This window comes from Carlito syrichta, unplaced genomic scaffold, assembly GCF_000164805.1.
Source record: "Carlito syrichta isolate Samal-C Ts95f unplaced genomic scaffold, Tarsius_syrichta-2.0.1 Scaffold314765, whole genome shotgun sequence".
NCBI classification, from domain to species: Eukaryota; Metazoa; Chordata; class Mammalia; order Primates; family Tarsiidae; genus Carlito; species Carlito syrichta.
Genome location: NW_007258861.1, coordinates 170,264 through 192,059, shown reverse-complemented (window position 1 = coordinate 192,059; position 21,796 = coordinate 170,264). Strand labels below are relative to the sequence as shown.

Genomic DNA, 21,796 nt, shown 5'->3' with positions numbered 1-21,796 from the left:
CCTTCCAACAGCTACTAAGGAACGGAAGCCCCTAGAACAACAGCTCTGGCCAACAATTGTATGCATGAACTTGGAAATAGATCCTTCCCCAGCTGACCCTGAGATGAGACTGCAGCTCCCAGTTGACACCTTAATGGTAACCTTGTGAAAGACCTTAAAACATATAACTCAGCTAAGCTGTGCCCAGATTCATGACCTGCAGACACTATGATGTAAAACAGTGTGTTCTTTTATTTTTATTTTTATTTTTGAGTTGGAGTCTTACTCTGTCACCCAGACTGGCTGGGAGCGGCCACTGCAGCCTCGACCTGCTGGACTCCGGTGATCCTTCCATCTCAGCTTTCCAAGTAGCTGGAATTACAGGCGTGCACTACCATGCCCGGCTAATTTTTTTTTGATTTATTGTAGAGATGAGGTCTCACCAAGTTGCCCAGGTGGGTCTCGAACCCGCGGGCTCAGGCAATCCACTCACCTCAGCCTCCCAAAGCACGGGATTACAGGCTGAGCCACTGAGTCTGGCTAAAAATGTGTTCTTTTAAGCCACACATTTTTGAGGGTAATATGTTATGCAGCAATAGATTCCTAATATAGTACTGAACTAACAGTTTGTCTTATTTAATAGGAGCCTTTTTGACAACATTATCTTCCAGGATTAAAAGGCAAGTAATACAACTACAATGACAACAGAACTCTCTAAATCCTTCCAGACTAATGCTCTGTGATGGAAATTTCATGATTCCTGTGGTGCTGACTATACTAGCATCTTAGATATTGAGTTGAAGAAACCTGAATCCTCCTTGAATTACTTAAGGAAGTTCAGAATGTCAGGATTCTCCTAAACCAGTCAAGTTTGTGTATATAGTTGCATCTATTTGTTTATGAAAAATACTATGAAAATTTAAAATAAACTTTTTCTTATGTAGAAAAATAAAAATCAAAGATGGTGGGACTAAGTATTTGTGACCTTGGTAGGTTAAGTCAGAATCAGATTTTTTGTTGTTGTTGGGATCTCATTTTGTTGCCTAGGCTACAGTGCAGTGGAGCAATCATAGCCAACTGCAGCCTTGACCTCCTGGGCTCAGGTGATCCTTCTGCCTCAGCCTCCCAAGTAGCTGGGGTTCCAGGCACATGCTACCACGTCCGGCTTATTTTTTTATTTTTGTAGAGATGAGGTCTCGCTATGTTACCAAGACTGGTCTTGAACTCCTAGACTCAAGCAATCCTCCTGCCTTGGCCTCCCAAAGTGTTGGGATTACAAGCTTGAGCACCCTCTTTCAGTCAGAATCAGTTTAATATCTAATCGTTTCCTAAGAAGATGTCTCTACCTGAAGCAAAATACAGAGACTAATCCAAGTAATTATTTGATGTTATATTGAAAGAGAAGTACATTTAATGGTGTTCTTTTGAATTCAATCACTTTTCCTCACTGTATTTGAGCAAGTTGTTTTGTGTGTTTGAAATCTTGTCTCTCATCGTAGATCAATGGAGACTCTCACTTATACATACTGCACACACCTCTAACTTAAAATGTCTAAAGTTGATCTGACATTATGATCAAGAACGAACACTTCCCTTTTTGTAGCTGGCACTATCATTCTCCTTGTCCTTCTCAGAAGGATTCTGTACCTCTGAATTCCTTCTGTCACTCCCCCTCACTCTCCCAACGCAGTTCATTGCAGTTGCATGGGTAGCTTTTCCTGGGTTGCTGTCATTGTGAGGTTCTACGCTTGGGAACACAAGCTATGATTGTGTAGATTTTTGGTCACTCAAAATTCTTCCCAGTCACAAAAGTCTTGCTTGAGGTAAAACCACCAGAGAGGTAGGAAAACAGGCATCACTGCAAAAGTAAAGAGAGTATGGGGGAAAAATGAGACTAGAGCAAGAATGGAGCCAGCCAGTAAATGGGGGCTCCATAGCCACAAATGGATACAGCTGAAGACAAATTTATGTCTTCATTAGATTTTTTTTTTCTCACTCTGTTGCTCAGGCTGGAGTGCAATGGCATGCTCATGGCCACTGCAGCCTCAACCAGCTGGGCTCAGGAGATCCTTCCGCCTCAGCCTTCCAAGTAGCTGGAACTATAGGTGCGTGCTAGCACGCCCGGCTTATTTTTTTATTTATTGTAGAGACGAGGTCTCACCAAGTTGCCCAGGCTTATCTTGAACCTGCGGGCTCAGGCAATCCTTTTGCCTCAGCCTCCTGAAGTGCTGGGATTACAGGCTTAAGCCACTATGCCCAGTCTCATTAGAATTTTAATGCTTGGGAAAAATTGTCTAATATTGGAAAATAATGTAGAACATTTTTGAGTGGTGGAAGTAGAATAGAACACAAGAAAGATCAATCAATGGAGAAGAAAATTGTCTCTCTTTCTTTTGAGATAGGACCTTGCTCTGTTGTCCAGACTGGAGTGCAGTGGTGCAATCATAGCCCACTGCAGCCTCAAATTCCTGGGCTTAAGCGATCCTCCCATCTCAGCCTCCCCAGTAGCTAGGACTACAGATGTGTGCCATCACATCCAGCTAATATTTTGACTTTTTAAATTTTTTGAGTTGGGATCTTACTCTGTCACCCAGGCTAGAGTCCAGTAGCATGATCACAGCTCACTGCAGCCTCGACCTCCTGGGTTCAGATGATACTTCCATCTCAACCTTCTGCGTAGCTGAGAGTACGGGTGTAAGCCACCATGTCCAGATAATTTTTTGATTTTTTTTGTAGAGATGAGGCCTCACTATGTTGCTCAGGCTGGTCTCGAACTCCTGGCCTCAAGCAATCCTCCTGCCTTGGCCTCCCAAAGTGCTGAGATTACCAGCATGAGCTACCAAGCTGGGTTGTACTCAAGTGTTCTATCTCATGAGACCGTACCTTCTAGTCTACTGTCAGCCTAATTCCCAGGCTTACCTTGATCACTTTTCCCTTCCTTTCAATTTCTTTTCCCCTTATCTTCTTCATTTCAGTTTGATTCTCTCTGTGTTCCAAAGGTCCGGTAGTCATTCCAGCAAACATTTTTCTGTATTAAGAAAGTCCTTTATTGACAGTAGCGGGAAACTATGGGAGGGAGGGGGGACAGGGAAGTGGGATTAAAGGTAGTCGATATCTGCCTGGGGGGGGCCACACCTCATCAACAAGGGTAATTGCACAATGAATATTTGTATACCTAAGCCTTAATTGTACCCCACAATTTAAAAATTAAGAAAAAGTCATTTTAGAGACAACATCTTAGTCCTTGTGATCTAACTCAGTTGTGATTTCTTAGCAGTGACTCACACATGTGGAAGATATCACTAGAGCTCACCATTCTTCATACTCTCTTCTTTCTGGAAGTAGAGCTTGATTACACTCTCCAGTCCCTCCCCCTTCCAGTGAGGTGAGGCTATGCGACCAAGAGCTGGCCAATGAATGTGGTTAGTAGTGGTCCACACCATTTCTAGGACTGGCCCATCAAGACACACACCCCTCTCTAAAATTCTAAAGTTCCTAATCCTCTCTCCTTTTCTCCATCTGTGGGATCCATGGATGGGATTCTGAGAGTCTAGAAAAATATGGAGCCCAAGATGGAAGAAACCTGTGTATCTGAATGATGGCATGGCATCAGAGTGCCCTTTTCCTGAAGACTGGCATTGAGCTGTGATATGAGCAGGAAATAAATTTTGTTGTGGTTAACTACCTAGATGGACATTTGGTTGGTCTACTCTGACTGATACATGTGTGCCAGCTGCTGTGGCTTAGAGACACACCCCAAAATGCTTTAATAAAGATATAAACAAAGTCCTGGGAAAACATTGTAGGCAATTTACTTGAGAGTTTTACAATCAAGGAAAACAGCACAGTGAAGTCAATAGATTCCAGCAAAATATTAACTGAATGTTAGCTGATAAATCTCCTCTGTGCACCATCTCCATTCCTTGCTCTACAAAGACCAGTACATTCTCAGAGATGCTGATTAAACACCCATGCTTTTCACTACCCTCTCTTCACCTTCTAATGGATTGCATGGAATGTGCAAAGGAGTGGTGAGATCCCCATGTGCAGAGAAAATGGGAAATTTGGGCCTGGCTACTCTGTGAATGGGATAATTCTGCTATATAAAAGGGAGTCAGTTGCATGGCATCTGCATTTGCTCAAATCTTTCAAAAAGTCAGTCTCCATCCATCAGTGATATCTCTTTATGAAAACTCATGCTTACAGTATTACCTCTTTTTCTCGGGAGGAAATCATGACCTTGAATGATTTGGGGGTCTTCTCTTATAGCGGGAAATAGAGAGGCCGTGACACCGAGACTATTATAGGAAGTGGCAATTTTATTACGCCGGAGGGCTTGGCGGATTTGACAGGCTAATGCATCCAGGTCAAGCACCGCAGAACGGAAGAAGAGGGATTTTATACTTTTGTTTAGATAGAGGGGGTCGTGTTGAGCGATTACACATTTTTTTGGGAATTTATAAGGTGGTGTTCAGAAAAATCAGGTCTTTCTTTTTTTTTTTGAGTTGGAGTCTCACTCTGTCACTCAGACTGGAGTGCAGTGGCCACTCCCGGCCACCGCAGCCTCGACCTGCTGGGCTCCGGCGGTCCTTCCGCCTCAGCCTGCCAAGTAGCTGGAATTACAGGAATGTGCTATCACGCCTGGCTGATTTTTTTGATTTATTGTAGAGATGAGGTCTCACTGCCCAGGCGGGTCTCGAACCCGCAGGTTCAGGCAATCCACTCACCTCAGCCTCCCAAAGGTGCGAGATTACAGACTGAGGCACCGAGCCTGGCTAAAATCAGGTCTTTCAAAGAACAAATGGTCTCCAGGAACTACAGGGTTGTAAACCATCAACTTCAAAAGAGGGGTTTTGGATAAGTCTGTGAATTAGTTACTCTTTTGCATTTCCATGAGAGCCATCAGTCTTTGACCATTTGGCTTTTTCTTTTCTTTCTTTTTTTTTCTGAGTTGAAGTCTCACTCTGTAGCCCAGACAGCAGCCTCGACCTGCTGGACTCCGGCGATCTTTCCGCCTCAGCCTTCCAAGTAGCCAGAATTACAGGCATGCACTACCACGCCCGGCTGATTTTTTTGATTTATTGTAGAGATGAGGTCTTGCTTCCCAGGCAGGTCTGGAACCCGCAGGCTCAGGCAATCCACTCACCTCAGCCTCCCAAAGGTGCGGTATTACAGGCTGAGCCACCGAGCCTGGCAGCTTTTTCAAACAAAACCGGCTTGGTGGTCTTTAAAGCTTGCAGCTTGCCTTTCAAAAGGAAATACCTTTAACTGCTACCAACCCCTCTTTCTGCCACAGGGTTAGTGGGAGACAATTTGTTATCCCGGGTGATTGCCATGGGGCCAACTGCTGACCCTAAAGCAGTTACTCATGTGTTTCTGTGTTCATTCACTCAATCATACAAGAAATATATATTTGAGCATTTGCCACACTCTCCCCAGCAGAAATAATAGATTTGCATTGGTCAAGGGACCACAAAAGGAGTTATTCTTCTCAGTTTTCCTTTTGAATGTGAACTATTAGTATTCACCCCATGAGTGTATTACTCCATGGTTACACTGAATTCATTGTTGTGCAAATGTGGCACACTCTTGCCCTGTTCTCCTCCTCTGCACATACTGTTTTCTTTTCTTGGATTGTTCTTCTTTGCCTTTTATTTTTGAGTCGGAGTCTCACTCTGTCGCCGCAACTGCAGTGCAGTGGCATGCTCCCGGCCAACGTAGCCTTGACCTGCTGGGCTCCAGCGATCCTTCCGCCTCAGCCTTCCAATTAGCTGAAACTATAGGCGCATGCTACCATGCCTGGCTAGTTTTTGATTTATTGTAGAGACGACGTATCGCCAAGTTGCCCGGGTGGGTCTCGAACCCGCAGGCTCAGGTAATTCACTCACCTCAGCCTCCAAAAGTGATGGAATTACAGGCTAAGCCACTGAGCCCGGCCCTTCTTTGCCTTTTTACCCTTGGGAAGATCTGGTCATGGTCAAATGTCTTTGGACGCTCTCAAGTAAATTGCCTACAGTGTTCAGTGTTTTCCCAGGACTTTGTTTATATCTTTTTTTTTTTTTAGTTTTTTTTTGAGTTGGAGCCCAGACTGGAGTGCAATGGCTGCTCCCGGCCACTGCAGCCTCGACCTGCTGGGCTCCAGTGATCCCTTCGCCTCAGCCTTCCAAGTAGCTGGAACTACAGGCGCGTGCTACCACGCCCAGATAATTTTTTTGATTTATTGTAGAGATGAGTTCTTGCCAAGTTGCCCAGGCGGGTCTCGAATGTTTATATTTTTATTAAAGCATTTTGGGGCATGTCTAATGCAGTGACTACATGTAATCTTTTTCGGCAACCTGAATCCTAGTATTGTCAGGCAAATAGCATGTGTTCTGTAAATATCTGTGAAATGACTAACTGAAACTAAGCAGTGAGAGACATGAACAGATCTTGCTTCAAAGCATTATCACTCACATGGTCCCCACCATATAATATAGGACCAACCTCTTTTAGGACTCCATGGTAGCCATAGGTGTATCTTTGTTTTGGGCATTGAGGTGATCTCTTCTCATTTTAAGAAAGTGAAATTTAATGTCTATCTTTAAATTTTGGTACTATTTTGTCCTCACTGAATTTAAAACCCTTCTGAACGCTCTTGTTGTTTCTTTAGCTTCCTCATGGCTGACTTCATTTCCTGATTTGTCAGGGTATAGTATGGATCATAGGATTGAGCAGAGGGGAAATGACAGTGAAGGTGACAGAGATGGCAGTATCCCTGGGGAGGGCAGTGAAGGGCCGGGCATAGACATAGATGCAGGGCACAAAATGTGGGAGGTGCAGGTGGAGATGACTTTCCTCCTGCCCTCTTCAGTGTGAGAACTCAGCATTGTCAAGATGACTGTGTAAGATATGAGGAGAAAGAAGAATATAAACCAACTGAGTAATCTATTGTTGGAAATCATCAGCAGCTCCAGGGTGAAGGTGTCAGTACAGGAGAGTTTGAGGACCTGGGAGACATCGCAATAGAAAGTGTCAAGAACATTGGGTCCACAGAAAGGGAGGGGCAGCAACAGAGAAATCTGCGCGATGGAGTAGACGAAGCCCCCCATGCAGGAGGCTGAAATGAGGGCAGTGCACCGCCCCTTACTCATGATGGTCACGTAGTGTAGGGACTTGGCTATGTAACAGTCAAACGCCATCACAGAGAGAGAAAAAACATCTGCTCCCCCCAGAAGGTGAAAGAAGAACATCTGAGTGACACAACCATTGAAGGAGATGATCTTTCTCTCTGACAGAAGATCAACTAGGACCTTAGGAGCTGTGATGGAGAAAAAACAGATGTCAAGGATAGATAGATTGCGGAGCAGGAAGTACGTGGGAATGTGAAGGCGCGATTCGCAGGTAACTGCAACCATGATAAAGAGGTCTCCCATCAGAGTTGTAATGTACACAAGAAACAGGAAGATAAATAAGACCCAGCTCAACTCTTTGGACTGAGTAATTCCCAGAAAGATCAATTCTTTCACTCTGGTGTCATTTCCCTGATCCATTGAATCACAGATTCTTTTTCAAGTACATCTCTGGAAGAAGCAACAGTACAATTAAGTATAAGTAATGTGTCCTGAAATCTAGTGTTATTTTTTCATTTAAGTTTTGGTTTAGAGTTAGGAAGAAGTCCTTTTTCTCTGTATGCACTGTACCTACAATTCAGTATGCCACTATTAGGTGAAAGATTACCGGGTTTTTGATTCTGTCATCCAAGCAGACAGTTTGTCTATCACTGCAGTCGCTGAAACAAAGGTTACACATCTGTGAACCTATTCAATTGTACTTTTACTATAAAATCTGACACCTAAAATAATAAACAAAAACTTTTGATTACATTAGAATTTTTCTTCATAAAGGCATCATTACAAGAATAACCCACAAATGGGAGAAGATATTTACCAAACATTTATCTGAGAAAAGACTCATGTCTAGAACATGTAAAGAGTTTCTAAAAATCAGTAAAAAAACCCAGATAAGCCAATAAAAAATGACAAAAGATAGAGACCAATACTTCATAAAAGAGGATGTCCAAATGCCAATTCAACTTTATGAGTTATCAGCAAATTAAGATTACAGAATAAGACACAATACACACACCAGAATGGGTAAATTGGAAATGATAAAAAATACCAAGTGATGAAGATATGGAACAACTGGAACTCTCACACACTCTTGGTGGATGTGTAAAATTGGTATAACCCCACTTTGGTGATTGACAATATCTATTAAAACTATGTAGTTAGAGATATAGAATATTTATATATCTATACATATGCTAATATAACTATATTATATACAAATACACATTTCTTAAGGATCTACATCTATATCTATATATCTCCTAAGAATATATATTTCTACGCTTAGGAGATATATGTACATATGTCCACCAAAAGACATGTTCTAGAATATTTATATCAGTACTGTTTGTAATTTTTTCAAATTGGAAAATGACATAAAACCCTTCAAAAGTGGAAAATATAAACACATTTTGTTAAGTTCACACAATAATATATAGCAATGAGAATGATTTCTCTGTATGTAACAATATAAGTGAATCTCACAAACATAATGTCGTGCTTAAAATAATCCAGGCATCAAAGAGTACACATTCGCTTATTTTATTTACATGTACAGAGCTGAAGAAGGTCTGAGGAAGGTTTCTGGAATGACTGATAATGTTCTGTTTCTTGATCTGTGTGCTTGTTACAAAAGTGTATTCTGCATGTGTAAGAATTTATTGAATTGTACTCCTGTTTGCATTTTTCTGTATTATATTTCAGTAAAAAGTTATAAATAGCTGGGCTCGGTGGCTCAGTCTGTAATCCCGCGCCTTTGGGAGGCTGAGGTGAGTGAACTGCCTGAGCCCGCGGGTTCGAGACCCGCCTGGGCAGGCAAGACCTCATCTCTACAATAAATCAAAAAAATTAGCCGGGCGTGGTAGCGCGCGCCTGTAATTCCGTTACTCGGAAGGCGGAGGCGGAAGGATTGCCAGAGCCCAGCAGGTCGAGGCTGCGGTGGCCGGGAGCGGCCACTGCACTCCAGTCTGGGTGACAGAGTGAGACTCCAACTCAAAAAAATAAAAATTAAAATTAAAAATTAAAAAAAAGTTATAAATAAGACATGTATGGTAATTCCTTTATAACATTTTAATTTTGTATCTAAAGAATAAATTTTATTTAAAGAAAAATTTTATGAACCATCCACTTTCATAGTTATGTAGTTATGTAGTTACAGTCTTCACCAGCTATAATCTGAGAATTACCTTTGTTATTTTCAACTCACTAGGTGATCCTGCTGTCCACACATAGTTCTTTCCCTGATTCTGGTTTTTTTAAATTTTTTTTTCATTTTGCTTTTCTAATCTTAGTGAAAAATATCCTTAAAATATCACACTTCCCCAAGCAACACTCTCCCAGTCACTCACACTGAAAAAAATTGTTAACATCCCTTTTCTCGTTGCATAGGCATTAGTTTACAATCATTTCAGTCTCCTTGGTAATGTTTATGCCAACAACATGGGGTGGCAACAATAAGTGCTTAGAATAATGATTGCAGATTTCAGGTCTTCAGAATCCCCGAAGTAAGTAATCCCCACACTCTACGTACCATGGCAGGAAAGTGGAAGAACCAACCCAGAAGGAATCTTCGGGTACTCTGGAAAGCAGACATGTTTTAATTAATGATAGCATTCCACTCTATACTCTTTCAGATATTGGAATAATAAGTCAATGGTTTTCAGATCTTCTGCTCAGGAAATCACTGTGACAAGCTTCAGGATTTCTTGTATCACCTGTTCTTTCCTTCTCTCCCCTCTTCCTTTCTCCTGCTCGTCTTCACTTTTTTCCCTATATTCTTTCCTCTATAAATGATTTTCATGACACTAAGATGGTCTTTTTGAAGGAAAGATGGTTCATATATGTCCTTCCTTTTTTTTTCTTTTTTTTTTTTTGAGTTGGAGTCTCACTCTGTCGCCCAGACTGGAGTGCAGTGACCGCTCCTGGCCACCGCAGCCTCGACCTGGCTCCGGCGATCCTCCCGCCTCAGCCTTCCAAGTAGCTGGAACTACAGGCACGCGCTACCACGCCCGGCTAATTTTTTTTGATTTATTGTAGAATGGGGTCTCACCAAGTTGCCCAGGTGGAGCTCAAACCTGCGGGCTCAGGCAATTCACTCACCTCAGCCTCCCAAAGCACTGGATTACAGGCTGAGCCACTGAGCCCGGCTAATATGTCCTTCCTTTAAAAGACTTATAGTTAAGATGGCTATGAGTGCTTTGTCTTGTGGAATTAGTAGAAAAGAAGGTGAGATTGAACAAAATCATGGTGATGTATGTGAAAAACAGTCCCATTTGGGCACTTTATGTTGGTAAACCCCGTGCTACCTGGGAGTGCTGTTGAACAATATCGTGATCCACATTTGCATTTTGGATACACATCTGTGGATCATCTGGATCATTTATGCAGTTTGGGTTTTACCACTTCCTAACTGGTGTGACCTTGGGCATGTTACTCAATAACAATACCGAGAAACACTTGCTAATTCCACAGGGCATGGCTTAGAACCTGACCTCAACACGCACTATAGTAATTTATCTAGGGTATCATAAAAATAAGACCTTTTCAGACACAAGGGTGCTTATAAGGAGTAGGTGAAATTGTTTATCTGTTTCAGAAACTTAAGGCAGCAGAGGAGTCTGATTTTACCAGCAACCGTCCAGTTCCACTAGCCCCAGGTGGGTGCTTCCTTCTTTACACAAGCTAGGTCCCTCTGTGGGAGCTTGTCTGAGTGTGGCTTATTTTGCTACCGACCCTGTGGTTCAAAGTCCTCTTCCTAGTACTTTAGGGTAAATGGAAAATGCCATCTCTTCGCTGGGTATATATTTCTTTTCTACTTGAGGATTTGAGCTAAGGCATATGTCCAAAAATTTAGATATTTGTACTCACTCTTGCTGATATACATACATTAAATATACTTATTTTTGTATGCAGTTGTAAATATAGATATTTATATAATAAACCTTTATAGAAAGAAAATAAACTATAATCCTCAATAAAAAATCCAGTCATCAGAAGATCAGGCCCCAGGGGTAAGGGGTTTCATGCAGTTTTCAAGGTGTCAGCATTATAGAAATGTGGGCAGAATAATGAAGCCCTGCTTTGCTAACTTTTTGCTTTCTTTTAGAGAACATTTATAAAGTGATTCTTATGTGCTTCAACTGCTTCATTTTATCTCTTTCAGAACCTAGTCTATCCATGTGAAAAAGATGTTATTACTATGATTTTACAGATGAGGAGACCGAGAAAGAATAAGTAACTTTCTCAAGGTCTCACTGCTGGTAGAATTTTGTCTGAAACCAAGATCTGTCTTATTCCAAAGACACATGCTCTTAACTACAGACAACTACACATCTTCCTTGTGTGTTGATCAGTCCTTCCCAGGAAATGGTGTAGAGGAAAAGTTCAAGAAAATCCTGTGCAAATCAAATGAAAGTAGCAAACTAGGTGCTGTGGCTCACGTCTGTAATCCCAGTGCTTTGGGAGGCAGAGGCAAGAGGATTGCCCAAGTCCAGGTGTTTGAGACTAGTTTGGGCAACTTGGCGAGACCTTGTCTGTACAATAAATAAAAAAAATTAGCCGGGCTCGGTGGCTCAGCCTGTAATCCCGCGCCTTCGGGAGGCTGAGATGAGTGGATTTCCTGAGCCGGTGGGTTCGAGACCCGCCTGGGCAGGCGAGACCTCATCTCTACAATAAATTAAAAAAATTAGCCGGGCGTGGTAGCGCGTGCCTGTAGTTCCAGCTACTTGGAAGGCTGAGGCAGAAGGACCGCCAGAGCCCAGCAGGTCGAGGCTGTGGTGGCCGGGAACAGCCACTGCACTCCAGTCTGGGCGACAGTGAGACTCCAACTCAGAAAAAAAAAAATTAGCCAGGTGTGGTGGCATGCACCTGTAGTTCTAGCTACTTAGAAGGCTGAGGCAGAGCCGGGCTTGGTGGCTCAGCCTGTAATCCCGCGCCTTTGGGAGGCTGAGGTGAGTGGATTGCCTGAGCCCGCGGGTTTGAGACCCGCCTGGGCAACTTGGCGAGACCTCATATCTACAATAAATCAAAAAATCAGCCGGGCGTGGTAGCGCATGCCTGTAATTCCGGCTGCTTGGAAGGCTGAGGCGGACGGATCACCGGAGCCCAGCATGCCAAGGTAGCGGTGGCCGGCAGTGGCCACTGCACTCCGGTCTGGGCGAGAGAGTGAGACTCCGACTCAAAAAAAAAAAAAGAAGACTGAGGCAGAAGGATCACCTAAGCCCAGCAGGTTGAGTGGCCATGAATGTGCCACTGTACTCCAGCCTGGGTGACAGAGTGAGATTCCTACTCAAAAAAAAAAAAGTAGTATGTGATGTAAGATGGGGGTGTCAGATTCCTGCATATGGCAAGCGAAAGGTATGACTAGGAGTCACTTAGCATGAAAGGATGTCCTAAGTGACTCAGAAAAAAAAGGCAGAGTTTGAAAAACTAGAATTTGCAGTGTTTCATTTTTTATTTTTAATGAGAAATCAGGATTTATTGAGAGGACAGAGAAGCTTCCACAGTGGGAAGGGACCGGAAGGGGTTGCCTGACTTTGCAGTCTTTAGAGGCTTTTTCACAAAAAAACCTGAAATAATCGTGCAGCAATCCAACAACAAGGTGCAGAAATGAGTTCTGAGAAACGTTACCTCAAAAATCCCCTTAAAAATAATGGCCCTGGCTTGGCATGGTGGCTCATGCCTGTAAGCCCAGCACTTTGGGAGGCCAAGGCAAGACGATGACTTGAACCTGGAGTTCAAGACTAGCCTGGGCAACATGGAGAGACCTTGTCTCTACAGTTAAAAAAAAATTAGCCTGGTGTGGTGGCTTGTGCTTGTAGCCCCAGCTACTCAGGAGCTCAGGAAGTCAAGACTGCAGTGAGCCATGGTTGTGACACTGCAGTAGCTAGGACTGTGCTACTGCATTCCACTCTGGATGACAGAGTGTGACCTTAACAAGAAGAAGGAGGAGGAGGAGGAGAAGGAGAAGAAGGAAAGAAAATAATGGCTCTTATAGGTTCCTAAGGATGATGTCTTTTTACAGAGTGGGAAGAATATTTTCAAAGTATAGAAATATGCACATTGCATTGAAACACATGCACAGTAGCGAGGGAGTAGGGAAATGAATAAATAAACTACAATTTCATGTGTCTTTGCAAGGGCAGAGTAAGGATCATGATGATTTCTTTGAAATCACCCCTAAGGGGACCATGCTTTGGAAACAAGCATTTCAAACATCTTGGATAGAGACTGCAGACTGAGGGATTCCCCCACACCCCTGCATCCCACTGAGCGAAGGTTGCCTCCTTCTCCACATTGAGTTGACTTTCCAGGATGCCCCTCATGTCATGGTTTTCTCTTTTCCAGCTTTGAAAATCTCTTATTCTCGATTGAATCCCGACAAGTTTTAGAAGCATTGATCATATTCAGTGGCATATGAGGGCGTGGATAATAATCTGGTCATTAAAACACCTCGCTCAAAGCCTCCAAACTTCCATTCCCACCCAAGAAGCAAAGCTGGCCAGACTACATATACTGAGTTCAGGAACTGCTATCCTTAAATGCTGTTTTTCCAAGGAAGTCACCCTCCTGAAAGATGAAGATGTCAGCACCTTCTCAAGAACAATCAGTACACTTTTAACTTCAACATCCTGCCGAGTAAAATGCAGACACCTCCCCTAGACCCAACTGACTTTCTTTCTATATATTGTAAGGCACACTTTTCCTCTTCCTAATAGTGAAAAACGATCTCTTTTCTTTGCTTCATTAAAGAGTTTTGGCTTCTGTAAGAACAGTCTACACATTTGCAGCGTTTCTGAAAATTTAACACTAACAGTTTTTCAGTTTCAAAATTTCGCTCACACTAATGCTAACCGTTGGTTTAATCTCCAAGTGGGAAATTAATCCTCTTATGATGCCCCAATTGTATCCTAGGAGAAGCAGGTACGGGGAAAATTTAATGTGAAGCCTACCTCAAGGCTAGTGATTTTGTTATCTTCTTTTTTCAGATGGGAAAATGCAACCTCAGGAAATCACATTGTTCTGACTCTTCTATTCTGCTTTATAGTGTCTTGGCAACCTGTATTAGTCCCTCAGTCACAAGCCCAATATAGGAATTAGCAAGGGGACTATCGTTCGAAATGAATGTGGAAGCCTGTGACCAATACAATGGAGTTCCCGTGGGAGTCATTAAAATGTCACCAAGCACATTCTCTCTTGCTTTCTTTCCCTCTCTTTTTTCCACTCTGCCCCATCTTACACATACATGCAGAGGTACCAGTGCACATCCAGGAAACATTCTTCCCTCTAGAGAAAACACACGGGACAGCGTGCATTTTTCCCTTTGACTCAGGAAGAAAACGTTGTGTTAAACCACACCAATGACTGTGCAGTCTTCTTCTAGATCAAAGTCATTTTGTCTGCAATCAGTTGGGAAATGAAACGGTAGCAATGAAAAATTCAAAGCTCTATGGCTACTGTCAGAGCAGCTCTCAGAGACTGGAATTGTACAGATTCATATGTGCAATTTATGTTTAAAGCAACAGGAACATTGCCCCATGCAATTATTTTAACCTATATCTCTGAGATCTGTAGCTCACTCAGAACCTAGGGACAGCTCTTGATAATCATCAACTGAGTTACTTCATAATTATTTTATGCTACCTTTTCATGGGTACTCAGAGATGTTTATAATGAAAACATTTTACTCAGGGAGCATATATATGAATGGGTAGTTTGAAAGTCATGTGTGTGCCCAGAGTCAGTTGACTTTTCTGTGGTTCTTAGTCGCAGAGGTTAAAAATTAATCAGAAGATACATAATTTCACAATGTATACATGTATTTAAACATCATGTTGTACAGTACACTGTAAATATATTAGTTTTGTCAATTAGACCTTAATAAAGTTGGTAAAGACTGATTTAAATGGGGAAAATATGGCTCGGCTTATACTTTTTTCTTTTTTTGAGACAGGGTCTTGCTATGTTGCCCAAACTAGTCTCAAACATCTGAGCTCAAGCAATCCTCCTGCCTCGCCTCCTAAGTAGCTGGGATTACAGGTACAAACCACCCCATCTGGCTCCCATTTATGAATTTATGTTACCCAGAAAATATTTGTGTGATCAGATATAATTGCTTTTCTCTCACAAAGTTATTGAATCATGTTATGTTGTGTGTTTAGACATCATTTGAGAAAGTCATCAGGGATAGTGATATGGCAGGGGTTCCTGTGTTCTTGCCCCCTTAAGATTATGTTTCTGAGATACAGCAATGTAGACCCCACAGATCTTTGGTACCATCTGATTCTGATAGAGAGATTAAAAACCCAATTTGAGTCACAAAAGATAGAAAAAAAGGAAAAGGACATATTTATATTAAATGGGCTATTATATGGTGTGTGGTGTGTGTGTGTTTGTGTATGTGTGTGTATTTTTTTTTGAGTTGGAGTCTCACTTTGTCACCCAGGTTGGAGTGCAGTGGTATGCTCATGGCCACCGCAGCCTCAACCTGCTGGACTCAGGTGATCCTTCAGCCTTAGCCTTCCATGTAACTGGAATTATAGTCACGTGCCACTATGCCTGGCTAATTTTTTGATTTATTGTAGAGATGAGGTCTCACCAAGTTTCCCAGGCTGGTCTTGAACCTGTGGGCTTAGGCAATCCTCTCTCCTCAGCCTCCCAAAGTGCTGGGATTATAGGTGTGAACCACCATACCCAGCCTGTGGTATACATTTTTTATGGGCAATTTCGTAAAGAAAAGCCGTAGGATTCTTGAGACCACAGCTACTTGGGCAGGGTCCTGTGAGCAGTCAAGTGTGAATTGTTCTTAGAATTTGCATGATTGGGAAAGTAAGTTAGTATTGTAAAAAGTTAGAATTGGTTGATCAGGTGGCATAAAATGGCAAGGTAGTTGATGAATGCTTATGCGGCCTGACCAGATCCAATGAGGGACATAAATGAAGTTTGTCTTCAACACCCACTGTCTTTTGGCTGGCTCTCCTTGGGCTCTCTGATCTAGCCCACTGGACTTTCTTCCTGGTCTAATCCCTTAGAGATACTCTCAAAGCCTGACTTTCTCTTTGACCCATTATCTTCTTTTGATGAAAAATTCTCTTGGGTTGTGGAGTGGGATTGGCAGATGCTGGGCACCGCTAGGGGAGGGAAGGAGGTAGAAAAGATAGGGGTACATGGCAACACCAGGCGTACTTGGTCCACTACCAAGAGGAAAGAGGGCCGCCTAGAAGTCCAAACTTCACCTGTGTGCAGCCTACTTATATGGCAAATCCTCACTCATACCCCACAACAAATAAATAAACTAATAAACAAATACAAGCCGGGCTCGGTGGCTCAGCCTGTCATCCCGCGCCTTTGGGAGGCTGAGGTGAGTGGATGGCCTGAGCCCGCGGGTTCGAGACCCGCCTGGGCAGCGAGACCTCATCTCTACCATAAATCAAAAAATCAGCTGGGCGTGGTAGCGCAGGCCTGTAATTCCGGCTACTGGGAAGGCTGAGGGGGAAGGATCACTGAAACCCAGCAGGCGAGGCTGCGGTGGCCGGGAGCAGCCACTGCACTCCAGTCTGGATGACCGAGTGAGACTCCAACTCAAAAAAATAAAAAATAAAAAAAATAAAAAAACAAATACATACATGCATACATACATACACACAGCTCCTTTGTGCTGTATCTCTCATAAACTTCAGGGTAACTCTTTAAGCTTTATATTAACAAGCAAATCTGTTACCATGCTTAAGTGACAGAAAGCTATAAAATAATGGATGTTTTGAATTCAATGTACATTTCCATGTTTTCTACTCCATCAATTTTTTTTCTAATAATGAGGAGTATGGGCCATATAGGAGAAGACTGTAACAGACTGATAGGAGACAGAAAGTGTGTTAGGCAGAACAATAAAGGTAATATTAAAAATGATTTTTTAATTCACTGAACATTGATTATCTACAGAGTACCATATGTTCCACATATACCATCTCATTTTAACCTTCATGATGACTCCGTGAGATGAACGTTATACTAAATATCTTTTTTTTTTTTTTTTTGAGTTGGAGTCTCACTCTGTCGCCCAGACTGGAGTTCAGTGGCCGTTCCCGGTCACTGCAACCTCGCCTGCTGGGCTCTGGCGATCCTTCCGCCTCAGCCTTCCGGGTAGCCGGAATTACAGGCATGCGCTACCACGCCCGGCTGATTTTTTGATTTATTGTAGAGATGAGGTCTCGCTGCCCAGGTGGGTCTCGAACCCGTGGGCTCAGGCAATCCACTCACCTCAGCCTCCCAAAGGTGCGGGATTACAGGCTGAGCCACCGAGCCCGGCTTACTAAATATCTTTGTATAGGTGAACTGTGACCTTTGGAGAGATGAAATAACTTTCTCAAGTGGCAGGTGGCAGAGATAGGATTTGGACACAGTTCTGCATGACTCTGAAGTTAGAACTTTCGTCCATGATGCTTTATTGCCTTTCCAGGCAATATCTCTGGTCTATACTGCCTCTTCACAAATACCAGCAGTTTGAAAATCAGACCAGTAAGAGTTTTAACTTCTTTAACACTTCCTCCTTATCTCTCTCCAATGGAAAAAAATGTGAATTCACAATGGTGAAGTCAAGCAGAGATTGACCTTTAATAAGGCTGCAACTGGAAAATCAGTCCTTGCATTGTATGAGTGGATGCTTCCTGTGTGGGGTCCCTGAGGCTTTTGTCTAAACTCATCATGAGAATGTGAATCTCGCATGTCTGGCTATGCATTAAGATAAATACCAGCCGGGCTCGGTGGCTCAGCCTGTAATCCCGTACCTTTGGGAGTCTGAGGTGAGTGGATTGCCTGAGCCCGCGGGTTCGAGACCCACCTGGGCAGCGAGACCTCATCTCTACAATAAATCAAAAAATTAGCTGCGCATGGTAGTGCGCCTGTAGTTCCAGCTACTTGGAAGGCTGAGGCGGAAGGATTGCCGGAGCCCAGCAGGGGAGGCTGCGGTGGCTGGCAGCGGCCACTACACTCCAGTCTAGGTGACAGAGTGAGACCCCAACTAAAAAAAAAAAAAAAAGATAAATACCTTTAAGCCATCATTAGCAATCTTCCTAGGCTGCTGCTTTCCTGGTAGAAATCCAGGAAGACAACCATTATGTACCTATGAAGTTCTTGGTAGCTCATGAGTCTACATGGAGTTTAACTAAGCAGAGGCAAATTTCTCAATCTGCGATAGATCATACATGTCATACCCATATATGTGTAGTTCATCATGAGATCCTTCCAGAACAGGATTACAGTTTGGTATATACAAGTTCAACAATGTAGTAAGTTATATTCACATGGAAGAACAATGAGTTGGTTATTTGAAGATGTCTCTGTAATTAACTTAAGACCTTGAACAAATCACTTTATCCTCTGGGGTCTTATTTCCTTATCTTCTGAAAAAAATGGTTAATTATCCTGCCTGCCATATAGGTGTCTTGATTGACATGTTGCTACTTTGGTCTTTGAGTGGAAAAATATCAATTAGCTCAATCCTATAACAATCATTGCTCATACTGAACAGAAGCTTGACTTATCAGTTACCTATCAACTTAAATAGGAAAATAAGTTGTTACATGGTAAGTGTAGTTGGCAATGTATGAAAATGTAAATATGAATCTATGAAAAAAACAACACAAGGTGTCCTTGGTGATAAAGAGCTGGGGATTCATTTTCTATTCCCTTTCAGAAGGCAGAAATCTTCTCTTCAGTCTCCTCATGGCTGACTTCATCTCATGGTTCCTCAGAGTGTAGATCAAGGGGTTCAGCAGAGGGGAGATGACAGTGAAGGTGACAGCGATGGCCTTATCTGTGGGGAGAGCAGTGAAGGGCCGAGCATAGACATAGATGCAGGGCACAAAATGCAGGGTTACCACAGTGATGTGGGAGGTGCAGGTGGAGATAGCTTTACTCCTGCCCTCCCTTGCTTGAGATTGCAGCATCTTTAAGATGAGTATATAAGACACAAGCAGGAAGATAAACCACAGGGTAGTGACCAGGCCATTGTTGGAAATCATCAACAGCTCCAGAGTGAAGGTGTCAGTGCAGGCGAGTTTGAGGACCTGGGGAACGTCACAGTAGAAAGTGTCAAGTACATTGGGTCCACAGAAAGGGAGAGGGAGCAACATAGAAATCTGCACGATGGAATGGACAAAGCCCCCCACCCAGGAGGCTGAAATGAGGGCAGTGCATCGCTCCCTACTCATGATGGTCACATAGTGCAGGGGCTTGGAGATGGCTATGTAACGGTCGAACGCCATCACAGAGAGAGAAAAAATGTCTGCCCCGCCGAGGAGGTGGAAGAAAAATATCTGTGCCATGCAGTTTGTATAAGATATGGTCTTTTTCTTTGATAGGAGATCCACCAAGACTTTAGGAGAAGTGATGGAGGAGAAACAGATGTCAAGGATGGCTAGATTGCGGAGCAGGAAGTACATGGGGGTGTGGAGGCGGGACTCACAGGTCACAGTGATCATGATGAGGAGATTTCCTATCAAGGTAGTCACATACACAAAACACAGAAACATAAACAAGACGAAGCTTAGTTCTTGGGACTGAGTAAGTCCCAGAAATACAAATTTTTTCATTCTGGTGCCATTTCCCAGCTCCATTGAATCATATTTTCTTTCCCTTGTATATCTTGGAAAAAAAAATAGTGTTATTTCAGAAAATGTTTGCTCTCTCTCGACAGATTCAGTTCGTAGATTCAGGTATTACATTTGAAAACTCATGAGGTCTTATCACCACCTGAATTACTATTTGGAGTTATTGCTAATGTGTCCAAAATGACATCTTATGACACAAGCATGCATTCAGTTAATCTTTCTTTTGTAAATACAAATATTTTAGAAAATGTATCAAAATAATGTTCTAATGTGTGTAAATTCTAAGTATTCAAGATAAACAGAAGTGGATATTAAATATTTAGAAAGGGACTATTATAGCATAGGAAATATAAAAGTGGAGTAGTTTAGGTGTATGAATAAGATAGTTACTACTTTGTGTGGCTAGAACACTTTGGCTGTGTGTGTGTGTATGTGTGTGTGTGTGTGTGTGTGTGTGTTTGCTTTTTAATTTTTTTCCCCAGACTGGATACTCTACTTAAATGGTTCCAAGAGTCCATCTGCAAAATTGTCCCCTTTGAAGTAAATTTCACAGAAGCATTCTTCTTACAAAAATCACAAATTTAGTTCCATAAAAAATTAGAAAAATTTAAAGCCACAAAATTCTTCTCTGTTGCTCTATTCCTCTTTACAGAGATTTCTTAGTTTCTACCTTTACTTTAACTGACTTTAGGTACCAAAATTCCTGGGTGGCAGATAGACCCTAATCGATGGAAATGAAAATATTTCTTAGAGCTTCTCTTCTGTTCATGTTTTAATTTATTTCTTAAAATTATACTTTATTGAGCTATTATTGATGTACAATAAACTGCACATATTTGAAGTGTACAGTTTGATAAGTTTTGATATAAGTATATACCCATGACACTGCCATTATGGTTAAGACAGTAAACATATCTATCACCCAGAAAAAGTCTCTTTGACACTTTGTAATCTGTCCCTTCCTTCCTTTCTTCTTCAGGAAACCCTGATCTGCTTTCTGTCATGATACATTAGTTTGTGTTTTCTAGAATTAAAAAAAATGGAACCTTATCACAATGTATTTTCTTTTTGTCTGGCTTCAGTCAGTCATAAAATTCACCCATGGTTTTTTGTATACTACTATTTTGTTCTTTTTTATTGTATGGATATAACACAGTTTGTTTATTCATTCACTTGTTAATGAATATTTTCATTGTTTCTGGTTTTCAACTATTATACAGAAATCAGCTGTGAGCATTTTGTGTCAGGTCTTTGTGTGGGCATATGTTTTCATTTCTTTTGGATAAGTAGCTAGGCATGGAATGGATGCAACTCTTTTTTTTTGAGTTGGAGTCTCACTCTGTCACCCAGGCTGGAGTGAAGTAGCACGCTCACAGCCACCCCAGTGTTGACCTGCTCTCCAGCGATCCTTCTCCTCAGCTTTCCAGGTAGCCAGAACTACAGGTGCATACTACCATGTCTGGCTAATTTTTAAAATTTATTGTAGAGATGAGGTCTCACCAAGTTGCCCGAGGTGGTTGCAAACCTGTGAATCAGGCAATTCACTTGCCTTGGCCTCATAAAGTGCTGGGATTACAGGCTGAGCCACTGAACCTGGCCAGCTGTGACTCTTAAAATTCAATAATAAGAGAACAAACGACTCATTTTAAAAAAAGTTCTGATGATTTGAACAAATGCTTTAACAAGAAGAAATAGAGAGTGCAAATAAATATATGAAAAGATGCTCAACATCATTTAGCACTGGGAAAATATAAATTGAAATCACATTGTAAATTAAAAAACAGTATACATTAGAATGACTTAAATAAAAAAGACTGATAGACATATTAAGAGTGTTCAAAGACATTGAGGAACTGACACTCTGGTTGGAGTGAAAAAGCGTTTTGGCAATTTCTTAAAATGCTACACATATTTTTGCTATATAATCATTTGCCTTTGAATTCTTTTCTCTTATTTTAATGTGTGTGTAAATCCTTGAAATGGGACTTAATTTCTTTCTTCCCAGTTTATCTCCATTTTCTTTCCATAATCAGAAACAAAAGAGGGACAAAATTTCCTTTCCTCTCATTTTTTGGGTATGTTTTCCAGTTCAAATGAAGATAT

The 21,796-nt window shown here is 42.0% G+C and overlaps 2 protein-coding genes across 2 annotated transcripts; both read right to left on the bottom strand.

Annotated features, from left to right (window-relative positions):
* Positions 1 to 6,592: 6,592 nt before the first annotated feature.
* Positions 6,593 to 7,508, bottom strand: LOC103274400 (olfactory receptor 4D9-like). The gene is given in 3 exon segments (XM_008071854.1): positions 6,593 to 6,673; positions 6,676 to 6,788; positions 6,791 to 7,508. Coding segments are annotated over 3 exon segments (912 nt in total).
* Positions 7,509 to 18,763: 11,255 nt separating this feature from the next.
* Positions 18,764 to 19,699, bottom strand: LOC103274394 (olfactory receptor 4D11). Its single transcript, XM_008071850.1, has one exon. It carries the CDS (start codon positions 19,697 to 19,699, stop codon positions 18,764 to 18,766), a length of 936 nt encoding a protein of 311 aa, XP_008070041.1.
* Positions 19,700 to 21,796: the final 2,097 nt, after the last annotated feature.